General features: G+C 52.0%; 1 protein-coding gene across 2 annotated transcripts in view; it reads left to right on the top strand.

Moving 5' to 3' along the window:
- Col5a1 (collagen type V alpha 1 chain) overlaps positions 1-25404 on the top strand; it is a 154004-nt gene that overhangs the window by 28860 nt on the left and 99740 nt on the right. For both annotated transcript variants that reach the window (XM_028883365.2, XM_028883364.2), the window contains exons 2-4: positions 5738-5905; positions 12526-12739; positions 13917-14079. In XM_028883365.2, the coding sequence (XP_028739198.1) occupies positions 5738-5905; positions 12526-12739; positions 13917-14079 (545 nt within the window). The remainder of the gene's footprint in view (positions 1-5737; positions 5906-12525; positions 12740-13916; positions 14080-25404) is intronic.

Genomic DNA, 25404 nt, shown 5'->3' with positions numbered 1-25404 from the left:
GAGGCGGGGATTTTAAATTCTATTCTGAGGGCACATCGTGAGTGGCTTCAGATGGTGACCCGGCCATCTCTGGTCTTCCCGGGAGCAGGCTGCGTGTGCAGTGTTGGCACGGTGGGCCCCAGTGCCAGGCTGCTGAACACGGGGCTGGTCCTGCCGTGGAGCAGGCTGGTGTCCTCACAGATGTCACCCTTCCGTTTCTTCACGAGCTATGCCATCTTTCCCCAGGCACCAATTCTGTTCTTCCTAAAAACAGACCCCTCATTCCCTCTGCTCTTAAAGCCTGGGGCCTCCTGGTGCTGGGCTGCGGAGTGATGCTTCAGAGCCTGGCCATGAGCTGTCTGCCTCAATTGGTCCTTCTGAATGGAGCGTAGGCAGAGCCTTGGGCCGCATCTTCATATGTCAGCGGCTCAGTTTTAGTTGTCCGTCTCTGGGCAACAGGTCTCTCTGGCTCAGGAGAGCCCATGGGCTGTGGCCATTCCAACGATGCTTCAGTGTCCTCTGTGAAGTGAGTGCATGGGAGGCATCAGGGTGACATGAGCTTGGTCACTCCAGGGATCAGCTCTGGAGAAGCACAGAGCAGCCAAGTGCTTAGTGGTGATGAAAGAAGTGTCTCATGGGGAAGGGCAAGGCTACCCTGTGGTTAGAAGTGACATTGTCTCTGGGGTGTGAAACATGAGAGTGATTATCCATTTGTAATATCTGTCTTTGGCATCTGCCTCCTGGTTTTCTCCATTCCTCTTTTCATTTGCTCAATGAGTGATTGATTAATCCTTCTTTCCATCCATCTACTCACCCACTACTCACTTATCTTTTTGTCCACCATCTACCCACCTGCCATTAATATCCATTCACCCACCCTCTCATCCATCCATCCATCCATCCATCCATTTATCCATTCATCAATCCACCTACACATCTATCCTCCATCCATTAATAAACTTGACACTAATATCCATTCGTCTGTCCATCCATCCAGTTTTCATCATCCATACATCTATCTATACATAATCTATATCTATCAATCTACCCACCTACCCCACTTACCATCCATATTTATTCATCATCCATCCACTGGTCTGTTCATTCATCCTATCCATTTATCATCCATCCACCCACCCACTGTTAATCATTCATCAGTCCATTGGTCTGTTCATTCACCTAACCATTGAGGAATTCTGTCCTCCAAGCATGATATGGCTATTGCTGTCTTGAAATCAGAGCAACTATAATTATCCACATGAGATTCTCACAAAGATTGAGTCTACTAACATCTCTTCTAGAGGGGAAAAAGGGCTCACAAGGTGTTCTAGATGTTCACAAATGGCTCACATGGCTGCGCATGAGGCAACGTACAAGGTCTTGCTTCTCCCTGAGGATACAAGTGATTAACTATTGCTGGGTGGGGGCATGTCTCTTTCTTGTCAGCATAATCCCACCTAGCTTGTCCATGTTCCTGTAAGACCTGAGTTAAACTCATTGGTTCGCCAAGCTAGACTTGGGAGGAAACCTTTCTTTGGCCTGTCACTGTTGCTTTGTCTATGGTGAATTGATGTTTGTTCATGTCTTCCCAAGAAAACTTAATCCACCACTAATCCACCCATCCATCCACCCATCCACCCACCCATCCACCCCCATCCATCCATCCATCCATCCATCCATCCATCCCTCATCCATCCACCCATCCATCCCCCCATCCCCCATCCATCCACCCACCCACCCACCCATCTACCTACTCATTTGCCCACCCATCCATCTTTCTCTCCATGTATTCACTCATCCATTCATTCACACACTCTTCTACCCACCAAACAGTCAGTCATCTGCTTATCTACCCATCCATCCATCCATCCATCCATCCATCCATCCATCCATCCATCCATCTTTTTGTCTATTCTGGCCCCTTTATTTGAGCCCTTTGGTGGCATGGCTCCATTTGTGTGTTGAATATCCAGAACTCAGCTACATGCTTCCAACTGCTTCCTTAATTACCCCTCTTTTATCTTAGAACTAATCTCACCTGCATCCACTTTCCTGTTTAGAGATATCACGCCTGGTTTCATTAGCATTAAAATGGCATGGGGATGCTGGAGTGTTAGTAGCAAGTGTTTGGACTGACCATGAACACACATGAGAGGCTGAGTCCAGCCTCTTAGGTCTCTGTCCACTGAAGGATGGGCCAACATCTGCTCCTTTCTGTGTCTAAAAGTGACAGCAGGGCTCCTGTGTCCTAGGGACTGGGTCCTTGTGTGCTGTGATGCAGACTGAGGCCAGTGGCCTGGTACTGCCCATCCCCCTCCTGCATGCTCCTCAAAGGCAAGTGTGGCATATACATAGCCCAGTAGCAGGCTATCTGGGGGAAGGCAAGCTGTCTGGAGAGCAGATCCTGCTGGAGTCAGAAGTCTGAGGTAACATTCTAGGTCATGCTATCGCAGTGAGGGTGTTACTCATGTGACCGGGCCACCGCTGCAGTAGTATGGGATCCGCTGAGGCTGGGCATCAGGCCCAAACACAGGGGTCTTAGTGTTCTGCCCACCTCACTGACATGGCTCTCAGGCAGGTCGGGGAGACTACTACTACTCATGTTCCACTTTAGGATAATCTTTGATTGGTAGGTTCTGGCTTGCCGCAAGAATTCTTACTGCGAAGGCATCTGGGAAATGTAATTTTAGTCTCTCAGGCTGTGGAGCAGGACTCTCAGGGAGGAGATTGGGTCTAGCTGAAGTGAACAGCCCTCTCTTTGGAGTCTAATCTGATCATAGGTGGAACATCCTTGAAAGAGCAATGGAGTTCTTACATGCAAAAGCATTTGGAGGCGGTCTCATTTGCAGAGGGTAGTGAGTCTCAGGATTCTTCAGGCTCACCGAAGGGACTCTTACTTAGAAGCACAGGCTTCTTATTGGGAGCAAAGGCCATAGATGTATTACCATGCATTTCCTCCCCCCAAGTTTTTGGGACTCAGATAAGTCCTAAAGGCATCAAGAATACCATTCCCCCCCCCCCCGCCAGGGGGCCCTGCACTTGAGCTGTGGAGTTCTGGGAACTGTCCCTGGCAGGTTCCAAATGGCTTCTGCGGCTTCTTTAACTGGCTTCAGTTGGCATGATTCTCCCATTGGGGAGGGGTGACCCTGTATTCTTAGCACTTTCACCGTTCCAACGTCCCCGGCCACTGCAGATTGGAGGTGCTCAACCTGGGTGCGGCACTGGTTTGAAGAGCAGATAAGCATCCTATGTGGGAAGGAGAGTTTTCCAGAAGCCTGTGTTCTGGACACTACTCTGGTGCTCTCCACACCTTGTTCAAGACTAAATATATCTTGCTCTCTGGCCCAGAAAGGTCTTGGCTAGCAGGAAGGGTGGCATTGGGCCTAGGCGAGATCTGGTGGCCTTTTAAACTTGTTGCAGTTCAGGTCTGCAAACATCCCCAGGCAGGCTCCTGCGAAACCGTTCTCTACTTTGACAATGGGGAAACCAGGCTCCGGCCTGGTCTGGGAAGAGCATCACAGTATAGATGCTGTGATGTAGGTCCAGGAAGCCCTGCTGGGATCCCCATCTCTCCCCTCGGCCACTGCCAGCCTTGGAGCTGAGTTTCCGAGATGACCCAAGGTTTGGTGCTGTGTCATTCTGGCTAGGTGTGTAGGCAGTTGGCACAGCCATCTTCCCACGGCTGTGTCCAGGCCTGGGACTGTGCCACACAATCCTGCCGGCACACTTGGCATTGCCTCTGATGTACACTGGACTAGGGCCCAGGGAGGGCTTTATCACCACACAGAGTACCTGGGAGGTGCCACAGAAATGTGAGTAGCTGACACCTTACTTGGGACTGGGCACTTGGTAGTGGCTAAAAGCATCTAGGATTGTGAAATGGGTGGAGGCTATCCTGGATCAACATTGGGCTGGCTATCCACACTGTGCCCTGCTGTCCTTCATTATGATTTCCTGTAGAGGTGGGGATCCCCTCTCTGGAGTAAATGTTGAATGATGCCAAAAAGTTGGCTGCAGATCTGACCCCTTAGGCAGCCTTGGGGCACAGGGTAACATGTGTCAGGCTCTAGACTTGGTGGTTGCTGCTGCTGGAGGATGGATCAGAAACCTGCATGATCGTCTTATGTTACCACCTTCTTAAAAACAGTCTAACTGTCCTCCTGGGGAGTCCCACAGTAACACCCCCTTAGGGAGAAAGGTGGGAAGTTGGTAAATTGAGTTTGGGAGGGACAATCAAGGGATGAGTTAATTTCATCCTCCCGTGGCCTTCAGATATGGGTGCTGAGTTTTTAGTGCAGGATGTGGTATTCTTAGACAGATGGGTATATACAGAATGAGCACATGCGCATGTATAGATGCCCTTCAGGCATAGCTGGATCCAGGTGCACACTTAGCATGGCAAGAGTCTGCCTCTACACACACCGGAGATAGCTGCCCTCTCTGTGTATGCAGCCCACATACAGCCAAATAGCCGAGTCCTTTTCCCGGAGGAAACCACAGGATGAACAACACTGGTCCAGCCTGGTCATGTGACAGGAGGTTTCACACCCTTGTGGTACCACTTTCTTCTCCTCTGGATAGACAAGAGCTTCCTATTTGTTGTAACTCAAGCTGAACATAGGTTAAACAGGAAACCAAGTAGTCTGGGGCAGGCACATGTGGACTCCAAGGCCTCTTGATGTGAGGAAAGGGGCCTTAAGGGGGCTCTGACAGAGGGGCATGTTTTGTGTTTGGGGATGTTCCAGCTTCATTTCTGTCACTGTGACAAAGTACCCTGACAAAAAGAAACTTAGGGTAGAAAGGAATTGATTTCAGTTTACAATTCCAGGTTACAGTTCATCATTGCGAGGAAGTCAAGACAGGGTCTTTAAACAGTTGGTCACAGCACATCCACAGTCAAGAGCAGAGAGAAACAGATGCACACACACTCACCTGCTTGTCTGTGTTCAGCTTGATTTCTTCACTCTTACACTTCAGGACCTCATGCCTAGGGAATGGTGCCATCCACAGTGGGCTGGGCCTTCCCACATCAGTTAATTTAAATCCCCCCCATGGACATGCCCACAGGCAAACCCAATATAAACAATTCCTCATGGAAACACTCCTACAAGGTCAAGTTGACAATTAAAGCTAAACTTTGCAGGGGCGGCTGATGAGCTCTTGGGCAAGTACCTGTATTTCAGAGATCAGCGGGTCAAGCTTCTGCCTTTCTCTGAGTGGCTCCCAAAAGATGGAGAGTCAGAAGCCTTCCTAAAGGGATCTGAGGTCCCTGCCAGCACTCTCCTGCCCTGGGTATTCAGGCCTAGGTATTCAGGTCTTGTGAGGGCAGACAGAAATTGGCTATTTGCTGTGACCTGTTGTCGGAACACGGAGGACAAAATGACACCAGTGGCAGTGGAGGCAAGTGGAGCTGGTGTGACTCAGGCCAGTCGAGGCTTTAGAGTGAGAAGTCCCTGCAGGCGGTAAAGCAGGAAAGGTCAGGGCTGTCAGAGGGTGTAGGCGAGGCCTGGCAGCTGATTTGCAGGAGCGACCTCGGGCAGTTGATTACAGGAACAGAAATAGGGCCACTTCTAAGAGGTGTCCCTCCTGGTCCCGAGCAGGCCTGGTCCCAGCCTCTTCTGAACACCAGGTGTTTGTTGGCAGGGGAGTGTGAGGGGAGGGTTGAGGGCTGGCTTCAGTTGTCTAAGACCATCCTTCTCTTGGGGTCTCCCTCAGCTGTATCCACCCTAGGGCTGACACAGCTTCTCTGTCTTTGCAGCTCAGCCATCAGATCTTCTGGAAATGCTAGATTTTCACAATTTGCCCTCAGGGGTAACGAAAACCACAGGTTTCTGTGCCACTCGACGATCCTCCCAAGGGCCCGATGTTGCCTACCGAGTCACTAAAGATGCGCAACTCAGCATGCCCACCAAGCAGCTGTACCCTGGTAAGTGGCACTCCATTCCTGTTCTGGGTGGTGGAGGGAATGCTGGGGACTCCAGGGGGCAATGAGGAAGCTGGAGTGGGTGGTTGCAGCAGAGGCACGGGTGTGCTTTCTGGGAGTCTTCATTGTAGTGAAACCTACTACCCACCCATCACTTGTGTGCACAAGGTCTCGTCTGTGCTTTGAGAGGTCCAAGCAGGCATGTTTCCACCAGTGACGGACCACAATGACAAAGGGTAGAAAGAAGGTGGATGCCCCCCAGGGGTGAAGTAAAGAGAGGTCTCAGGTCATGGGAAAGGAAGTGCTTGCCGTGGGGAACATGAGCCTGATTGGGGCCAGTGACATTAAGAGACACAAGTCCAACATCCTGGCCAGCAGCTAGCGTGAGAGATTCTTAATGAGAATCTGCTGCCAGGTGCCAGACCTCTGCTTTTAATTATGTATCCAGAGGGAGCCATTTTGGATGGAGGTATGCATCCAGATTATTCACCCACTTGGGTAGTTAGCTCCTATCCTCCACACCCATTGGCACTGATTAAATGCTCTGGGAATATTCTGTGATGGGCAGGTGATGGATTCCTCTTTCCCTGCCTCAGGAGGGTCCGCTGGCTCAGTTTGAGGTGCCCTGACCCTGCTGACCTGAGTAAGAGGTGAGCCAGGCAATTAGAAGTCTGTGTTCAATCTTTTGGTGGTCTGGATATGACCTCCCAATGTTGGACCAGAATCGGGCAGTTTTAGCAAGCTGTGCTGTCCCGGTGAACCCCACATCTCTGCTGTACCCCTGAAGGATGCTCTCTTCTGGCCTTCTGCTGTCTGGGTTTGTCCCCCACCTCCCAGGGTCTCTCTGAAGTCATTGTGATTTTAAGTTTGTATCTGTAGGAGAGGCTGGGTGCTTTGGTCCAAAGTGTCGTTTTTTTGGATGGATGGGTATCATGCACCATGAACATCCCTTGCAACGACAGGGGAAGCAGCCTGGGGTTTCCAAGAAACGTGCCTTTGGTGCAAAACCACCCTGGGTCACAGGTGCCCAGTTTAGAGAATGCATAAATCATGATGTCCCACCATGACCCTTTCTGAGTAGGGACTCCACCCTTCATCAAGGGGAGTTGCAGGGATACTGTACCTTATTTTTGGAGAGAGCATATATTTTGAGTGGAGCTCACCTTGAGAATTCCCATCTCATCTTTTCCCAGAGAGTTGTACTTTTTCTACCTTGTGGCCCAAGAGATAGAATTCCTCAATTGGAGACATGGAGGCCTGGGCCCAAGGAAGGGCTGGAAGAGGCTGGCCAGGGACAGCAGGGTATTCTGCTGCTGTGAGTATGGCTGTGGAGAAAAGGCCCCCAGCCAGGGGATAATAGACAGCCTGCGGATAATATTTCTCTTACTGCTGTCACTCAAGGCAGGAGCGCTAGCAGAATGGGTTGTCACAGTTCCTATCTCTCACTCTCTCGCAGTATCAGGTCACTGAGCCTAAGAAATGGAGGGGATTCCTGAACCATAGGAGAGGGGGTATTTTTGTGGTTGTTGATTAGTTTGTTGTTATTTTGTTTTTGAGGCAGAGTCTCACAGAGGCTCAGACTGGCCTTGAACTTGCCAAGCAGCTAAGGAGACCCTGGTCTTCTGCCTCCACCTCCCAAGTGCTGGGATTACAGGCAGCTGGCTTCAGCCTGTCCTGAGCTCATAGCCTCTTGCCTTAGACTCCGCCATGTGGGGATCACAGACCTTTGCCACCAGACCCCCTGGGATTTCTTTCTTTCTTTCTTTCTTTCTTTCTTTCTTTCTTTCTTTCTTTCTTTCTTTCTTTCTTTCTTTCTTTCTTTCTTTCTTTCTTTCTTTCTTAATAGAGTGTCAGGTATTCTAGGCTAGTCTCAAATTTTGCTTTACAGCCAAGGTTGACCTTGAACTTATGATCCTCTTGCATCCACCTTTCTCACCCCAAGACTGCAGGCGTGCACCAGTATGAGGTTTATGTGGTGCTGGCAACCAAGCCCAGGACTCCTTGTGGGCTAGGAGAGCACTCTGACGACTGAGTCCCAGCCCCGGTCCTGGAAAGAGTTTGTTTTTCTTTTCTCCTGCCTTCAAATTAGTAACATGATTAGACACTCAGAGTTGCTCTAACTAGGCGGGGCAGGGCTGGGGCGGGGCACTGGGCCGTGCAGTGAGTGCCAATGGCCAGTGGAGCCAAGGTGGCTTCAGAGTATCTGCAGAGGAATTTCTGTGATGTCATCTCAGGTCCCACAGGTCAGTCTGGGAAAGCTGTTCAGGGGACAGCGTTATATGTCATCTGGTGTATGAGGCTGCGTACCTCAGAGCAGGCGGTTAATCCTGGAAAATCCTGGAAGGTCCTGCAGGCTTTCTGACTGGCAAGTGCTCAGGAAACAGGTCAGACCTTGTGGGATGGCTTCCGTAGGCCTCCTGTGGTCACATGGTTGCTGCGGCCTAGGTAAGAATAGGAGTGGCTGCATGCTACTGTGTGCTTCCTTCCAGAGTGCAGGGCTGCACCAGGGCGGGAGGCTGGCTGTGGCAGGAGCTGCACCAGGAGACCCGAGGGCCCCAGGCACCTGCAGCGAGGCTGGGTTGTCGGTAATCGTCTCACTAGTCTTACTCTAGTGGGCTCCTTGATTTTCCATTCATAACCTGTGCACATCTGGGTCTCTAGATGGCTGGGCATGCTTGTCCAGGGAGTAGGATCTCCCGCAGGGTGGGTACTGTACCCAAAAGAAACTACCAGGCCCTGCATGAAGGTGGCCATGGATTCTTCCACAGCCAAGCTTTATGGCCCCTGTATCTACCCAGCCATCACCAGCTTCTTGTCGTGTCCCCCTAAGTCACGCGACGGCAGGACCCCTGGACTCACCTGGGTGTAGAGGCTCAATGCCCACCTTTCTTGAGCTAGGCACTGAGATCTTCCCTTTGCTATTCAGCACCTACTGTGAGGAGGTATCCAAGATGACCGGCTAACTCAGGACTCTAGGCAGGGTGGGTTGGCCTGGAGGCCTTTTCCTCATCTCCCCTTGCCAGGGCTCCGTCTTTACTCCAGGATCCCAAGTCTTCAGCAGGCCCCAGGCTCTAGAAGTGGCCCCAGCCCAGCAGAGCAGCCTGCTGCTCCGATCGCCCCCTCCCACCCTGGCCGGCAGAGGCCCTGGGTCCAGCTACCCCACTGTTGACCATAGGACGAACCACTTCTTGGAATGCAGGCCCTGGTCCATGGTCATGGGTGGAGGGCAGGGTGCTGGCTGCCTGAGCAGGCCCCATATGACAGAAAGACCTAGGACGGTGTGAGAATACAGTACCAGGCCAGAGACACTGTATTCCTTCAGTGAGCAGAACTGTGTATATTCCCTGAGAGGCCATGCCCATCCCACCCATATAGTAGTATGTGGGATTCCCTGGTTGAGGGCTACCTCAGCCCATTTCCTACACAGTAAGGTGCAGAATCTCTTAGTTTGGCAGTGTCTTTCCCTTCCTCCCTCATACAGTGGGATTACCCTTCCTCCCTCATACAGTGGGATTACCCTTCCTCCCTCATACAGTGGGATTACCCTTTCTCCTTCCTCCCTCATACAGTGGGATTACCCTTCCTCCCTCATACAGTGAGATTATTCTTCCTCCCACATACAGTGGGATTACTCTTCCTCCCTCATACAGGATGGCCTTTGCCTTATAGCCCCATCAATATGTGAAATCCTTTGGTTGAGGGATGGCCTGCCTCTTGTCCCCACATAGAGTGGTATATGAATTCCCCCAGTTTAGGGATGTCTTGTTCCTTGCACCCCTACACAGTAGGATGTAGGGTCCCTTGTTGAAAGATGCCCCATCTCTTACACATCCCATACTGGGGCATGTGAGGGTTCCTTTGGGTAGATGGACCTTTGGCCTCTGCTTGGTGTTGGAAGTTCTCTCCCCTCACTCCATGTTAGGTTCATGGTGATAGGCCAGCTCATTTGAGGGCCTGGGGGTCAGACTGGGTGGCCCCAGAATAACCTCACCCTGCAGGAAATGACAGATGTTCTTCAGGCTCGTCATCTTCCCCAGGGCCAATGAACAGCCCCAATGAGAATCCCTCTGGCCCACCAGGGGCCACTGAAATGCCTTGCTGCCCCCCATCTGTCTAAAGTTCTCCACACCATGCAGTGATGTCCCGTCCCTTGTCCCTCCAAATAACCAAAGCCACGGCCCATTGGCTATTATCCGAATAACTTACTTATTGTTTCTGTCCCTTATGGAAATGTCACTTCCTGGGAGCGAGGGGCCAGTTTGTCCCTTGCCTTCTCCCTGGAGCCTGGCCCACGTTGGAAGAATTGTTGTAACTATTGATTACCTCACCAAGGCAAGTGACCCATCGGCCTGCCCACAGCCATGGCCTTAGAATGAGACGGTTCCATGGCAGCTGCTCTCGCTAGCCTCCTACTGTACTCCTGACGCGGACGGAGCCTTTGGGCGTCAGTGGAAGGAGGGAGGCTGTACCATGAGGGAAGCGGCTGGCCCTCTGCTGTGCTCACTTCTCAGCGGTGGCTTTTCTGAGTGAGATGAATTAGGAAGCACCAGGCAGCAGATGCACTCTTCTCCCAGACTGCCCGGAAGCCTGGAGTACAGTGTCGGCGGCCGGCTCCTGTCATAGCTGAGAAGGGACCTTCTTAGAGTGACTATAAATCCATTGTTATTTTGCCAGGAGAGAGATTAATGTTCAACATAATTTATCTTTTTCAACTTTTGTCTTAGCTGAGAAAATTTGTTACCATAGTGATTTTAAACATTGAGAAAGAGCATTTTAATGAGCTGGGAGAGACGGGCCAGGCCGGCTATCCTCAGCCGTAGATCATGATGGAGAAAGAGGACTCCCCCATGTCCCACTCTTCTTATTCTTCCAGTCAATGACCGCAAGGGACAGAGTCAGGGTGGATGCAGAGGTGGGCAAATGACTGCATGGTCCACCCTGAGTGTAGACAGTGACCTCCAGACTGCTATAGGGACCTCTCCGGTGTCCACTTCCTACGGGGACAAGGGATTACCTCTGGTATGCATGTCAGTCCTCACTGTCCACCAGCACCGGCTAAGGCTGAGACCTCCATCTTCCTTCACATCCCTGAATAGTGGAGGCTACAGTGTGATGTCCAGAGCAGCAAGGCAGTGGTGAGGTCTCACTTGTCTCCTTCCAAGCACCTCCCTGAACACCCAGCCTCTTTACATAGGTGCCTGACTTGGGCTAGGACATGTGGCTGTTCCATGTCAGAGTCTGAGGGCCCCTTAATGAGAGAGGTCATGACCCCATGGAGTGGTTCTTCCACTGGCTTCCTAACCCACCATGCCCTCTGCCACCCCTGGGACCTGAATAGTTTCACTGCCAAGAGATCTCACAGCCTTTGCAAGCTCTCTCTGCCTGTGTCCTACATTGGAGTGGGAAGGAACCACAGTCAAGTGTCCCCGTCCCCGTCCCCGTGTCCCCCCCCCCCCTACTCCAGGTCCTAAGACATCTTACTTTCCCCGCAGCACGGCGATACCTGCAGCATGCAGATCTGTCAGCAGAGGGCACCCTTGGATAGCGTAGCATGGGAAGTGTGCAACCTAGGCTGGCTACAGCCGTGACTAGTGGTCTTCTGGGCCAAAAGGTTGACCTCGTTCCAACTCTAAAGGAGAAGTGGGGATAGCCAGACACTCCTGCCCTGTCCCAGCCCATAACTCAGACTCCCAGCCCTCTACAGAGAGGGCAGAACATGTCCTTCATCAGCCTGTTCCTGCTGACACCTTGCTGGGTGTCGCCCTCTGAGGGATCTGAGAGGTCTACCGTCCATGGGTGGGAGAGGGAAAGAGTGTTTCTAGATCACTCTTTCTCGTATTAATTAGCTGTGTTGCTCACACCCCATCGCTGCCAGGCTGTTGGTGGCACAGCGTCAGTCATCAAGAGGATAAAGATCCATGGGGAGGTGGCAGCCAGGGTCTCACCTAGCTTCAGCCAAGGGTGGTATCAGGAGTGAGCTCAGGTACCCTCAGGGCCAGTCTAGAGATTTACTGTATTGAAGAAGACAGTTCCTCCTCTTCAACATACTAGATATTTGTTTTTCTTAAAATTTTAAATTTGGAGTATTTTGAAATTTATTTGTACGTTTCTTTGATTTGGCTGTTGACAAGGGAATCTCAGAAAGTGTGAGTCTAGGATTGCACCAAGCCCATAGTCTCCCACTCCCCTCTCCTCCACTCTGATCCCCTGTGACTGACACTGAATGAGACACACTGTGCCCAGGCTTTCATGCAGTGAGAGACACAAGATGCTTCAGAAGCTGCCCCTGCCGAGGGCGGCTCTCAGTCTAGCGGGTCCTGAGCAGGACTCAAGCAGATGTGTGGAGGTGTGGGATGGAGCTAAGGAGAGGGCATTTCAGGCTCCTCACTCGAAGGGCCGCTGGGGTTTGCTGGAGATGCCTGTGTTTGAAGAATGCCTTGAATTGACGGCTCGACCCCTGGTGGTAGAGGCTGCCGAAGTTTGATCCTCGGGCAGGTGAGCGGCAGAGCGGTACCGCACACAGCTGAGTTTGCCCGATCTCTAAGCTGGCCTATTTGCTGCTCGCCATGGCTGGCCAGGATTAGAGTTCTCTTATGGACATCCCACCCTGTCCTCTGTTCCAGAGTCTGATTTTCCTGAGGACTTCTCCATCCTGACAACCGTGAAAGCCAAGAAAGGCAGCCAGGCCTTCCTGGTCTCCGTTTACAATGAGCAGGGCATCCAGCAGGTGGGGCTGGAGCTGGGCCGCTCCCCCGTCTTCCTCTATGAGGACCACACAGGGAAGCCCGGGCCTGAAGAGTATCCACTCTTCCCTGGAATCAACTTGTCAGATGGCAAGTAAGTATCCTGGTGAGGGGGAGGGAAGGGGAGCTGCTGGCCAGAGAGCATGTGGCAGCAGCTAGCCAGGTAGTAGATGGTGTATGATACCCACCTACAGGGTACCAGGAGGACAGAGCATTCGACCCGGAGTCCCAAGGCCTGTGTTCCCCAGAGTCGATTTCTTCTTGTCTCTAAAGTTCCAGGGGACCTTTGCAGTTCTATAGCCCTGTTTCCCTGTAGAATACACCTAGTGCATCCTCTGCTGGCCCTAGATCAAGAGGGACAGAGGCGGATCATGTGACCATGCCTACCTGTTACCCTTATCAGACTGGATCTGACACAGTCTCTGTATGAATGAATCGAAAACAAAGGCTTATGCCCCAATATTCTGCTGGGAGCACCCTAAATGCTGGTAATCACCCTAAGGTAACCTTAGGGACTTCAGGCCACAGTTTCTGAGTTCTTGGGCAAGACTCTGCATCAATCTAGCACATCCACCCCACAGTTGCTGTGGGGGTTCATCTCCTGCATAAAGACTGGGGCTCTCATGATAATAACGGTACTGTGACTGCAGCCTCCCTATGACTCCTTCCTGTGGCTGAACCCACCCTGAGCCCTCTAGCTCATACCTTCCATGGGCACCCCAGGAGCTCACAGGGTTTGCATCTTAGAGATGAGAAGTCTGGTCTGGAGGGTCTGAGTGGACTAGAGAGAACTAGAGTCTCCTATATTTTACATCAAGAGGGCCTGCCTGACAAGCGCTCTTCTCCGAGTCTGGCCCCCTTCACTGTAAGTGGCCTATGTCAGGACTTCACAAAGCAGGACTCTCAGAAGCCCAGAACCTTCCCAGTCGCACTCAGAGAGGTGGGAGATGACTAGGACAAGTGCTCTGTGGTTTATAAGCATTCACTTCTTGTTGCCTGCGGACGCTGTAGTCACCATGGGAAAGAAGCCTACTGTAGCCTTTGGAAAAATAGCTCTGAAGCCAGTGGTGTGATCCCTTCTGGACTCTTGGAGATTCTCTAAGTGACAGTAAGATTCTCGTGTGATCTTGCCCAGACTTGTACCCAAATTTGTCACTCAGAGGTTCTGCAGCACATGGCCCCGGGTGCACTTACGTGAACGGCCACGAAGCCACATGTTGGCCTTCTGCAGTGTGTACCCTTTCCCTGCCTGAATATCTGTGTCTTTGCAGGTGGCACCGGATTGCCATCAGTGTCCACAGGAAAAATGTCACCTTGATCCTGGACTGTAAAAAGAAGATTATAAAGTTCCTCAACCGCAGTGACCACCCCATAATAGATGTCAATGGTATCATCATGTTTGGCTCTCGGATTCTGGATGATGAAATATTTGAGGTAGGCATGAGATAGGCATTCCCCATGCCACTTGAGACACTTGTGGCTTCTCATGTAGGGATGCTATGGCTACTCTGGAAGACCCATCTCCTCAATTAGGGACCACTAGTTCGACTCGATTGCTCCCACAGGATGCTGTGGCCTGTGAGTGGAGAGGCCAGACTAGCTGCCATGTGAAAACCAGGCAGGGATGGCAGTGAATACCTTTTTCCAAGCAATGCAGTACGTGTCTCCTGGGTGCCGGGTTGGGATGGACACCGGACACAGCAAGCTTGCTCTGACTGACACCTTCTGATGGGCCAGGGTTCTGCTGGCAGTTCCTGAGTGGACTTGCAGGACAGAGCTGGACCACATAGTGGGGCTGTCAGGAGGGGACGTGCTGACTCGTGTGTGTGTGTGTGTGTGTGTGTGCGCGCGTGCGCGCTAAGTCAGTGGTGTTCCAGCCTGCTCCAGCAGAGCCTGCTTCCCTGGGAAACACACTAGAGACAGATGTAGGAAGCCCAGCAGAGCAGGGGCTGGGGCCTGCACGTTAGTTCAGAGTCCTCTGGATTCGTGTTGGGCATGGAAGGATGTTGGGAATTATCTTGCTTCAGGAAGAAGGCTGAGATGAGAGCCTGTGCAGGTGTCTGGTGGTCCCAGAGGCCACCTGAAACCAGATGAGCTGAGACAGCGCCTGTTGTATCTCTGAGGTCTGTGTCCCAGGTGCATCTGGAGCCTGAGCCCTTGGCTGGGACATTTGTCCCAGTTCCTTTTCTTTGACATACCCTGGACTTGGTAGAAAGTTTGGGGGTACAGGGCTCCCTGGCTGGAGAAGCCTGGTAATCACCTGGAAAATGGTATCTGAGGGCTGGCTTGGCTCTCAGGTATCCCCCTCCGGGGACTGGGCAGGACAGAATGGGGCAGTGCCCGCCTAGATCCCCAAATATAAAGGTGAATGCCATTTACTCCCTGTGTTGGTCACCACCAGGTGCATTGGCCACCTGTGTGTGACTGAGGCTTGCTGATGACCTCACAGCCACAGTGGGGTTCCAGGGCCATGACCTCTCAGAGGCTCAGGGCCCAGCAAACCGGATGCAATGTCGAGCTGACCCTAAGTGCACTGCTGGTAGCCTGCAGCCTGACGTGGAATTGCAATGTGACTACTACATAGATCGGTGACAAAAATGACATGTGGTTGAATGTGATAAGAAGTGAGTGCCTGATGAGTGTGAACTACACTCACTGTGGAGGCGAGGCCAGAGTCAGCTCGGGTGAAGACGACGGGATGGAGCCTGTAGGAGATTCTAGAACAGCCAACTGCCCCCTGTGGAAATGGGGTGGCTCTCCAGGAGAAGAAGGGAGCGGGATGGGCATGTGTCTGCTGGACTCAGTTGCCTTCCGAAGGCTGATTTCTAGGACACCGTAGCCTGGGATTCTGTCAGGTGGGATGGGCACATGGGTTGTGCAGACAGCGCCAAACCCTGTAAACCAGGATTTGGCAGGCTTCTGACCAGACTTGCCCAGGAATCTGGGATGAACTGGAGGGTGGCTGAGTGTCCTCAGCTAGACAGGTTGCTCGCCTCTGCCGGGGAGCTGGTGCTGACAGCTGGCCTAGGGGTCAAGTACTGCTTTTACCTGATACCCCATGGGAGGGTCTGGGCGAAACCTGAGATGCTGGCAAGCACCAGGGCTGTCCTGGAGGGTGTGAATAACAGGGGCACCCGAAGAGTTAGAGAGAGAACTCCCAGCCAGTGGAGCCAGGCTGGCTCCTGCTGTCAAGTGTCTGGTGACCAAATTCTTGAAGACAGGCACGCAAGGGCATCCCATGGCTGAGCAGAACACCAGGTCTGACCAAGTGCACTGTGTACTAGTGGTGCCAGTCTGTGCCAGACACTTGTCATTTCGGCAGGGTGTGCCAACGTGCCTTTTATCACCACGTTTCTGGAAAAAGCTTTGCATCTTAAAAATGTGTGTGTGTGTGTGTGTGTGTGTGTGTGTGTGTGTGTGTGTGTGTGTGTGATTCATGCATATGCATGTGCTCACATTCATGTTGGTGTGCATTTGCACATGTACATGTGTGCACATGGAGGCCAGCAGGCAATGGCAAATGCCTTCCTCAGTCACTTTTCACTTGTTTTTGAGACAGGGTCTCTCACAGAACCTGGAGCTCACTGACTTGGCAGGACTGACTGGTCACTAAGCTCCACGAGTTCTACTATTTCCGCTTCCCCAGACCCATTATGACAGGCGTGCTCCACCATGCTCTGTTCTGGCGCTTCAGCCTCAGGTCCTCATGTTTGTGTGATGACCTCTTTGTTGACTGAGCTACCTTACCTCCTCAGCCTTCAAACCTAGGATCCCCAAGCAAATCCTGTAACGGAGCAGCCAGTACTGTTTCTCCAGAATGCATAGGAAGGTGCCACTGAAGCTCAGGGAACTAGACCCAGCTCAGAGGTCTTGGCTGGGTTTTCTCCATAGCTGAGGCTCAATTTTCCCATCTGCAAAATGGGGAAAATATATATATATATATATAGTGTGTGTGTGTGTGTGTGCAGGAATCAATCCACAGAAGGCGTACACACGCGTGACCCACAGCAAGCACTCTGTAACGGTTACCAATTTGTGTTGAGAATGAAGACAGGTCCCAATTTTCAGACCCGTTTGAATACAGGCTGCAGAGTCCAGTTTTGCTCTTGTCTCTCTCTTGCTGTGTACAGGGTGGGCCTCACAGTGCATCTGATGACTGGCAGCTTGGTTGGAAGCACAGGTTGCAATGCATTCACAGTCCCATATTTCTGGTGAGCTGTTTTCTCCTGCCGTGGAATTTGATTTGAGGGAGAGCGGCTGCCAGAAGCCAGGGATTTTTGTTGACCACAAGTTGTTAATGGTCTGAGGGCTGTGTTTTCCCAGCCCCAGGGTTTCCTGGCTGTTAGCTGTGCTCACGGCGGGAAATTGGACCTGTCTTCCTTAATGAAGACCAGCTAGGGCAGCAAGGCGGAGGGTGGCCAAGGGGGACTTCCCTCCTCTGCTTCTTATGGGCGTAATGACAGAGGTGGGGGGCTGGCCTCAGCTTCTCTGTGTCTCCTTGCAAGTGAAATGGGATTTTTATCCCTTTTGAAATAGAAGCGATTTAACTCTTTGCTGTCCAGGTTTCAGATGATAGTGCTTGCTGTTTTCTCATTTTCACCGCCTGACTTCTCTAGAAGGTTCTTGCTGGAAACTTCTCCATTGGCCATTTCTTCCCACAAGAATCTCAGGCTTGTTAAAGGCCAGTTTGTTCCATAGCTCTCTGGATTTGAGAGTGGGAGGGTGCTGGCGCTGAGGCCGGGGCCAGGCTATGGCTGGCACAGGCTTGCAATGCTCCCTCTCAGTACCCCTTCTAGGAAGATTCGCCAAACTCCACATGGCTTCCAAGGGGCCTCAGGGAAGCTGGGGGTGTCCACAGCCCCCCCCCCTTGAACAGAGTGAACACTGAAGGAGGAGACTCCCAGGGCCCAGGTAGAGGTTTCTGCGGCAAAGCGTCTTGTTCAGCTTCATGGCATATACATGTTGAGCCCGTGGCCTTGGCAGGCGGTCTCTGGCAGCTGCTGGCTCCCTCAGGCATGGCCCTTTTGCCTCACTAGCTTGATTCTGAGTCTTGAGGTTTCCCTGATGTTCAAAGGAGGCTGTGCAAAGCTACATAGAGGGGAAGTGGAGGCGTATAGAACACAGGCCTTCAGCTCCTCCTGGGTTGTGTTCAGGTGGTCTTCCTGGTTGAGGACTTGGGGCTCAGCAGTCACATCTGTAAAATGGGTGCAATGGGGCCACCCCCCTGGGGCTGAGCACTGAGGGCTGTGTGAAAGGCCCTGCTCAAGGACTTCAGGGAGCCATGCTGAACCCAGGCCCTCTGGTGGCCAGAGCCTGGCCCGTTGCTGGTGGCAGTGACTGTGTTCTCCGTGGAGGCAAAGATGGAAGCTGTCCCGCCTCTGGGTTTTCCAGACTCCTCTAGTGAGTAAGTGCCTTGACTCCTCTCAGAGATGAGGAGGGAGCGAAGCCTCCTGACCACCCCGCCCCCGCCTCCGTCCGAGCTGAGAGACTGTAGAGAGTAGATGGACACAAAGTTGTTGGAAGCCTGGCCATAGTTACTGCTCCTGGGGACCCGGGCCGCAGCTTTCCCCTGCCGCCTCAGAAGCCCACTATGAAACATGGGCTATTGTTCTCATCACTGGGCCTCCCTCGCACTGTCTGGGTCTTGGGGGCTTAGTAGGACCCCACTTCATGGTCTCCCTTGCTCACTTGGTCGACTCTAACCCCAGGCTGGTGTTTTCCTGAGGGATGTGCTGAAGTTACCCTGCACAGCTTGAGTCTTGTCCCTTTCCTTACGATGTGTCTGAGATCTGAGGTGCAGGAGGCGCTGGGCAGGCCAAGGCCCCGCAATTCAGAAAGTGTGTATGTGGGGGGTGCCTCGACCTCCCCATATGGGCAAACATTCCCTTTTCATCCAGGAGTGAGCTTTGGGCTTTGGAAGCAGGGATGCAGCTGTCGGGGAAGGGTGTTGTCTGGATGGGTGGAAGCGAGCTGTTCTTTGCTGGAGTGTCCTTGCAGCCAGACTGTTGGCAATAGCAGCCCTGTGCTCTGCCTGCCTGCCTCAAGGTGCTGGGAGCTGGGGGCTCTGTTCCCATCTGAGAGCTTGGGAAGCCGGCACCAAGACTTAGCAGCTTTATCATAGGTCACCTGCAACATGGCCAAGGGGGACTTCTGAAGCCAGGGAAGGCCTTCTTCAGCCTGGACCTCTGCCACTGGCTCTTGTGATCCTACATTAACCAAAGACATCAGAATCCCTGGTTCTGTGAGATCTGTGTAGCTCGGAACCTCATAGAAAGAACCAGAACAAACATCTTTCCAGGATGGAAACTCTTGCACTGTCTTGCATGACGGTTAACGACCTGCCAATCACTGTTGACTCCTCCCTCCTCCATCGTCCTATTTCCCACTTCAACCTGAACTTGGGGCTGCTCTTGTTCTGTTGTCTGCAGGTTTGGGCCTGACCAGTGTCCTCAAGGGAAGGGCAGAGGCTGGTACCCTCTGCTCACTCTAGGGCCCTGAGGTGGAAAGGCCTTCTTGCTGAAGTATGCCATGAAGGAGGGCCATGGAAGAGACTGAGGCTTCAGGGGTATGGGGAATGGCTGGCTGCAGACTCTGGGCCAGGAGCCAAATGCACTTTTAAGCTGTTGAATGTTTCAAGGGGCAACAAGACCAAACAGACTGTAAACTCAGCTTTCACTGTGCACCCCCAGTTGCTGGCGGGCGCCCCCTCCCAACCACACCTCAGCATTTGAAGAAGGCCAAGTGTTTACCTAATCCTAGCTTCCCTGTTTCCAGGAGCCCGGCTTTTCCACTGACGTGTTTTTTCCTGGAATCTGCTCTGAGACAGGAATGGGCTGTGCTGAGGAGACGCTTTCCTTGTTGGCCAGCCTGAGGAGATCTGGGTCTGGCCTTCTCAAAGAAGTATGGTCTGAGAGGCAGCCATCTTCTGTGTGAGTGGGGAGCAGAGCCCCGATCTCGCGGGGAGATATTGCTGATGTGGCCCCAGATCCAGGCCCAGCTTTAGCTCTGACTCTAAGCCTCTCCCACTTTTCCTGCCCCTCACCCATCCACCAAGGGCCTCCCGGGTGAGCTTTAATGGTCTCAGGGGTTCAGCTCAGGCCTAGTGTTGAGTGGGATGCAGAACCAATGAACAAGGACTTGTGTCACTGGGGAGTGGAGGAAACCGCCCCAGAGAAGCTGGTCCCAGCTGGTGGGAGTCTGCTAGTGACTGGCGGACAAGCTACAGAGTCCCAAAGAGCAGCTGTCCCGGTCCAGCTTCATCTCTGTCATCCTCCCTTGTCGACCTGAATGGCGTACATGTCTCAAAAGGCGCCACAGGGAGGCATGAGGTGTTCTACCCACTCCGAGGGCAGCCACGCGAGGCTGGTTCTGACTCTGGTTGCGGATAACTATGAGGTCGCTATTCAGAAGCCCCTCTGATATCATCTCTGTGCCCTAGGTCCCCATCCATTATGTTTACAGTCCAGAGGGGACAGTCTGGGCCAGCTGTTCCTGAGATCTGGCCTGAGTCCGTGCTGCCACCCAGGCCAGTGTGGCTGTGGCTGTGGCCATATTGGTTGTGCTGTGAGAGATTCAAAGTGCACAGCATGAAGACCCACATTCACATAGGCCTCTTGTACTGCCTGAGGGCCCTGCATCCTGACCTACACATGGGAGTATGGGAGCTTCTAGAGCTAAATGGTAGGACCTGGGTTCAGTTATGAGAAGGGAAACCTCAAACCCAGGCTCTCAGCTGCCCCTCCTGGTTGGGGACAATGCGTGGTGACCTGGCAACAGACGGGAGGAGTACACTTCGGTGGGTGAGCAGGGTGAGTTTGGGTTCTTGTCCATCTGGCTGTGGACCATGACCCACATTTAGCCAGTTCTGTTCTTCTGGCTTCCACTCAGGCTTAGTGAAGGTGCTGCCTCTGGCCATCTCAGGCCATCATATGTATGCTCTAGCAGATGGTGTGGGCTCAGCATGTGCCCCTTTGTGTGTTGTGTATGACACTTAGGTGTATGGTGTGTGTGTGTGTGTGTGTGTGTGTGTGCCAGTGTGCATGCCATGGTGCACATGTGGAGGTCAGAGGACAACCCCAGTTCTTTGCCCTCATCTTCTACCTTGTAGAGATGGGATCTCTATTGTTCGCTGTTTCCTACACTTGGGCGCTGACCCACGAGATCTCAGGGATTCTATCTCCACCTCTCATCTTGCTGCAGGAACACTGGGATTACAGACGGGCACTACCGTGCCTGGCTTTACATGGGTTCTGGGGACTTGAACTCAGGCCTTCATGCTTGTGTGCCAAGGGAGCCATTTACCTAGCCACACCATGTTTCCTTTGAGAGGCCCCAGAACACTAGCAAGTGTGGACTCAAGACTTCATCTGGCTGTGTCTTCTTCATTCTGTGTCTTCAATCTGGTAGCTTGCACTTCCTAGGAAGGGCAGAGTTTTTCTGATGGTTCTCCTGGTGCTGACCCACACATGGTCACAGGTGGTGGCAAAGTGGAGAACCTGTGTCCTTCTAATCTAGGAGGCTATGAGTCCAAGGTCTAGGTTTGGGCAGGTCACATTTCCTCCCAAGGCTCAGCCTAAACCTAGTGGTCTCACTTGAAAATCCTCAACTGAACTCCATCCACATAAGGCCCATTTTTGGTCAGGTCATACTCTGGAGTTGAAGGTTAGAACTAAAACATAGCTTTGGTGGGGGGTGTCTCTGTTTCATGTCTCTAAAGCAGCCTGGAAAAGACTTCTCCAGACCCACCAGAGCATGCACACCTCAGTGTAAGGCACTGGGCACTCCTGAGTGGCTTCCAATTCCCTAGTGATCAGGTTTAGGAAGAGTTGGGGTTGGGAGCAGGAGCTGGCACCAGCCTGTGTGTGGCTGGCAGCTGGCCACATAGGGTTATTCATCAAGTTAAGTTGTTGGCTGGCAGGTAACCAGATGGGCGGTCTCTGCTTCTGGAGACCCAGTAAGGCACAGTACTGAGCATCAGAATAGAGATTCAGCCCTTGAGGCTTGCCTGGCCCATGAGGGTGTCAGGTTTATTTCATGGAAATTGTGAGCAGTGGCCATCTCCCAGGAGACAGGGTTGACCTTATGTTGGAAGTCAGGCCTTGTCCAATGACATCATGCTGGGCTGGCATGCAGTGGACATTCTGATCTGGTCCCCTGAGAGCATTGTGGCCAAGGAGCTCTAGGAAGTTAGTCCTCATTTCACAGAGGCACACAGTGCCAAGTCACTGAGGGAGGGGACCAGGGCAGACAGGGACACGTGTAAAGGGAGCAGAGGAGGAGTATGTCACCTGCAGGAGGAACATGTGGCAGAGGAACCTGTTAGAGCCTAGAACCTGCTATCAGACTGTTGATGGGTAAGTGTGTCTGAGCACTGATTCAGGGGCTCCATGGGGAGCTTGGCCAAGTCCTGTCATTTAGTTCCCATGGCTGACTGCGTGGGTGTTGGGAACATGCTCTCAGAAGCACGGATGGACACCTTTGAAGCTCCTCAATGCGAGAGTTTTTGAGTAACAGGAAGCCCACAGGATATGTCAATTTGATTGGCTGTAATCCACCAGGTGCTCCTAATTGGGTTGATAGACACTGCCGTTGGCAATCACAAGTTCTTTCATTCCGCTCTTAATGATGAATATTAGCTATATTATACATTTGTTCTGGTTAGGTTTTTTTTGTCAACTTGATACAAGCTAGGGTCAGCTGGGAAGAGAGATCTTCAAATGAAAAATGCTTCCATCAGATGGGCCTTTGGGGAATTTTCTTGAATCATGATTGGTGTGAAATGGCCCAACCCATTGTGGGTGTTGCCACCCCTAGAAAGCAGGCCGAGCAAGCCATGAGGAACAAGCCAGTAAGCAGTGTTCCTCCATGGTCTCTGCTTCCGTTTCTGCCTCTGGGTTCCTGCCTTAAGTTCCTACCTGGACTTCCCTTGGTGATGGACTGTGATTGGGACATGTAAGCCAAAACAACAACAACAACGACAACAACATCAACAACAAAAACCAACAAAACAAAACCCTTTCCTTCCCAAATTGCTTTTGGTCAGAATGTTTTGTCACAGCAATAGGAAGCTAACTAGGACATTACCGCCCCCTCCCCACACACACATGCAAACACACACATACACACACACACCCCACTCCCCACACTACAGATGGTTAGGAGCCTTCAGGGTTCGTGTGGGTATCCTATGGGGTCTGGGTTTAGCCATGCCCATAGCCCTGGCTCAAGTCAATATGTAGCCTTCTTCACATAGCCTCACCCACATCATTGGGCTCAACACATCCCATGCTGATGGGTCAGGAGACCAAAGCCAGGCTCTGATCTTTGTCCTCCATCATGCCTTCCTGGATCTCTCAAGAAGAACCAACCCTCTTTTCCAACTGGGCAAATTGTCCCAAGGAAGCCTAAGGGTTGTTTTTTTCTCCCTGGAGACGAACAGTTATGACATAGAGTTATTCACCTGTGTCCCTAGACTTAGTAGAGTGTGTGAAACACTGAGCATGAAGAAGGAGGAATTAAAGCTATGGCTGCTCCTGCAGGCTTTCATGCTGTAGAGGGTTGTTCAGATGATGGTGAGCCTTCACCAGGGATTGACAGCCAATTGGGATAGTTATGGTCATGACTGGGAGAGTGGTGGTGGTGTGTTGGTAGTGTGGTGATGCTGGTGGTGATGGTTGTAATGGTGGTAGTGATGATAGTAATGGTGGTGATGGTAGTCTTGGTGGTGGTCGTAATAATTGTGGTGATGACCTTGGTGATTACGGTAGTGGTAATAGTAATCTAGATGGTGATAATGGTGGTGGTAGTAGTAATAATAGTGGTGTTGATAATGGTGGTGGTAGTGGTAATAATAGTGGTAGTGATAGTATCAATAGTGGTCTTTGTGATGATGGTCTTGGTGATGGTAGTGATGGTGATGACGATAGTGAAGGTGGTAGTGGCAATGGTGGAAGTGATGGTGAAGGTGTTGGTGGTAATGATGGCGATGGTAGTGGTGATGGTGGTCTTGGTGGTGATGGTAGTAGAGATGGTGGTCTTGGTGGTGATGATAAAGGTGGTCTTGGTGGTAGTGGTGGTGGTCATGGTGGTCTTGGTGATGGTGGTGATAGTGATGACAATTATGATGGTGAAGGTGCTGGTGGTAATGGTGGTGGCGATGGTGAAGGTGTTGGTGGTAGTGGTGATTGTGATGGTGGTGATGGTAGTGTTGGTGGTGGTGATGGTGGTGGTGATGAGGATGGTGATCATCCATCTCTTTCTCCAGGCCCAGCTCTAAGACATTTCCTGCATGGTGCCTTTATACCATGCACCCTTAATAGCATCTAGGGAAAGACAGCAAGAAGACATTTTTGACCACTTGAAGCTGTTTCCTTAACTCTCCTATAAACACAGCCCAGCCCATCTCCACAGGCACACTGAAAACCACAGAGCAGTGTATTCTCCTAAGTCCACTGGCTTAGACATTTTTTGTTTCCATCCTGTGTAGCTCATAAGCAATCATACCAAAACAAGGTTTTAAATGTGGCTTGTGTGGGCTCCAGAAAGCCCAGATGGGTGATCTATCAACAGGAAACTTCTGAGGACATCGTGGAGTGACAGAAAGGGCCCCATGGCACCCAGTTACTCTGCTCTGGGCCTGTGGAACAATCCCCTGGCTTGTTGACAGGGTGTGTCCTGTACCTATGGGTACCTGGCATGTGCCTATGTGGCCTGGCTCTGTGATCCTTCACTGCTGTTGGAAACATGGTCATGCTGTGCTTCAGTTGAGGAAGTTGGGCTGAGGCCTCCCCTGGTGACTGCCAAGGCCAGTCCTCTTTCCATCCCCATAGATGGGGAAGTGTGGCCTGATGTGGTTTGGGAACGTGCCTAAGATCACTGAACGTGATTCAGATGGGAACCCAGGGGAGCTTGGCAGTATTACCTTCCAGTTCCACCTTCCTCCACCTGCGACAACAATCAAGGCACCCTGGGAACTTGTCCAGGCCACAGGTGCCGAGGTGTGTTTTGAATGGGTGATGGAGAGGTCTAGGGCATGGTTCTGGGGATGGCTTATGGCCAGGGAGTATGAGTGGATTTTCAAGATTTGTTTGGCTAGTACACTTGTGGGCTGCCTCTCTTGCAGCCTGGAACAAGAAGGGCTTGTTTTCTCAACTCGTTTGCACCTGTCTGTTTGTAGGCTTGAGGTAGTATTGGTAAAATTTTATGATAGAATCTGTAAGTTAAGCAGTGATCTGTGGGGATCCCTGCAGAGCCCCCTTTGGATTGGGTGAGGGTCGGGTATGGCAGTCATGGTGTGGGGGAATGCCTCAGGGAGAAGGAAGAATGCAAAGGAAGGGGAGCAGAGAGAGAGACCCCTGTTATCAGAGGGCATATTGCAAAGCTCTCTGCCGCATGTGAGTTCACTGCATAGCCCCCAGGGTTGCAGACTCTCCAACAAAAGCTTTGCAATTTCCTCGGCCCAACGCAGCTTGGCTAAAATCTCATTATCGGCAGAGACACAACTGACTCGCTCAGCAAAACGCTTCGGGCTCCGTGAGCGCCAAGGACAGCATGATCTCTACTGTGTCCAAATAGGGATGGACCTGTCCTCTGCAGAAAAATGGACCGCTCACTTGATGCTGCCAACATGGGTGCATGGTCAGCACAGCACATTGCAACAACAGTAATGCCCAACAGGCATGGGGTAGAAGCTTCTAGAAGCTCCGTAGGGGCTCAGAAAGTAAGCCTGTGAACAGAGGCGGAAAGGGGAAGGCAAAGGCT

This window comes from Peromyscus leucopus, chromosome 4 (genome assembly GCF_004664715.2).
Source record: "Peromyscus leucopus breed LL Stock chromosome 4, UCI_PerLeu_2.1, whole genome shotgun sequence".
Classification (NCBI taxonomy): domain Eukaryota; kingdom Metazoa; phylum Chordata; class Mammalia; order Rodentia; family Cricetidae; genus Peromyscus; species Peromyscus leucopus.
Note: the sequence above shows the minus strand (reverse complement) of the source record. Positions and strands in the feature narration are given on the sequence as shown.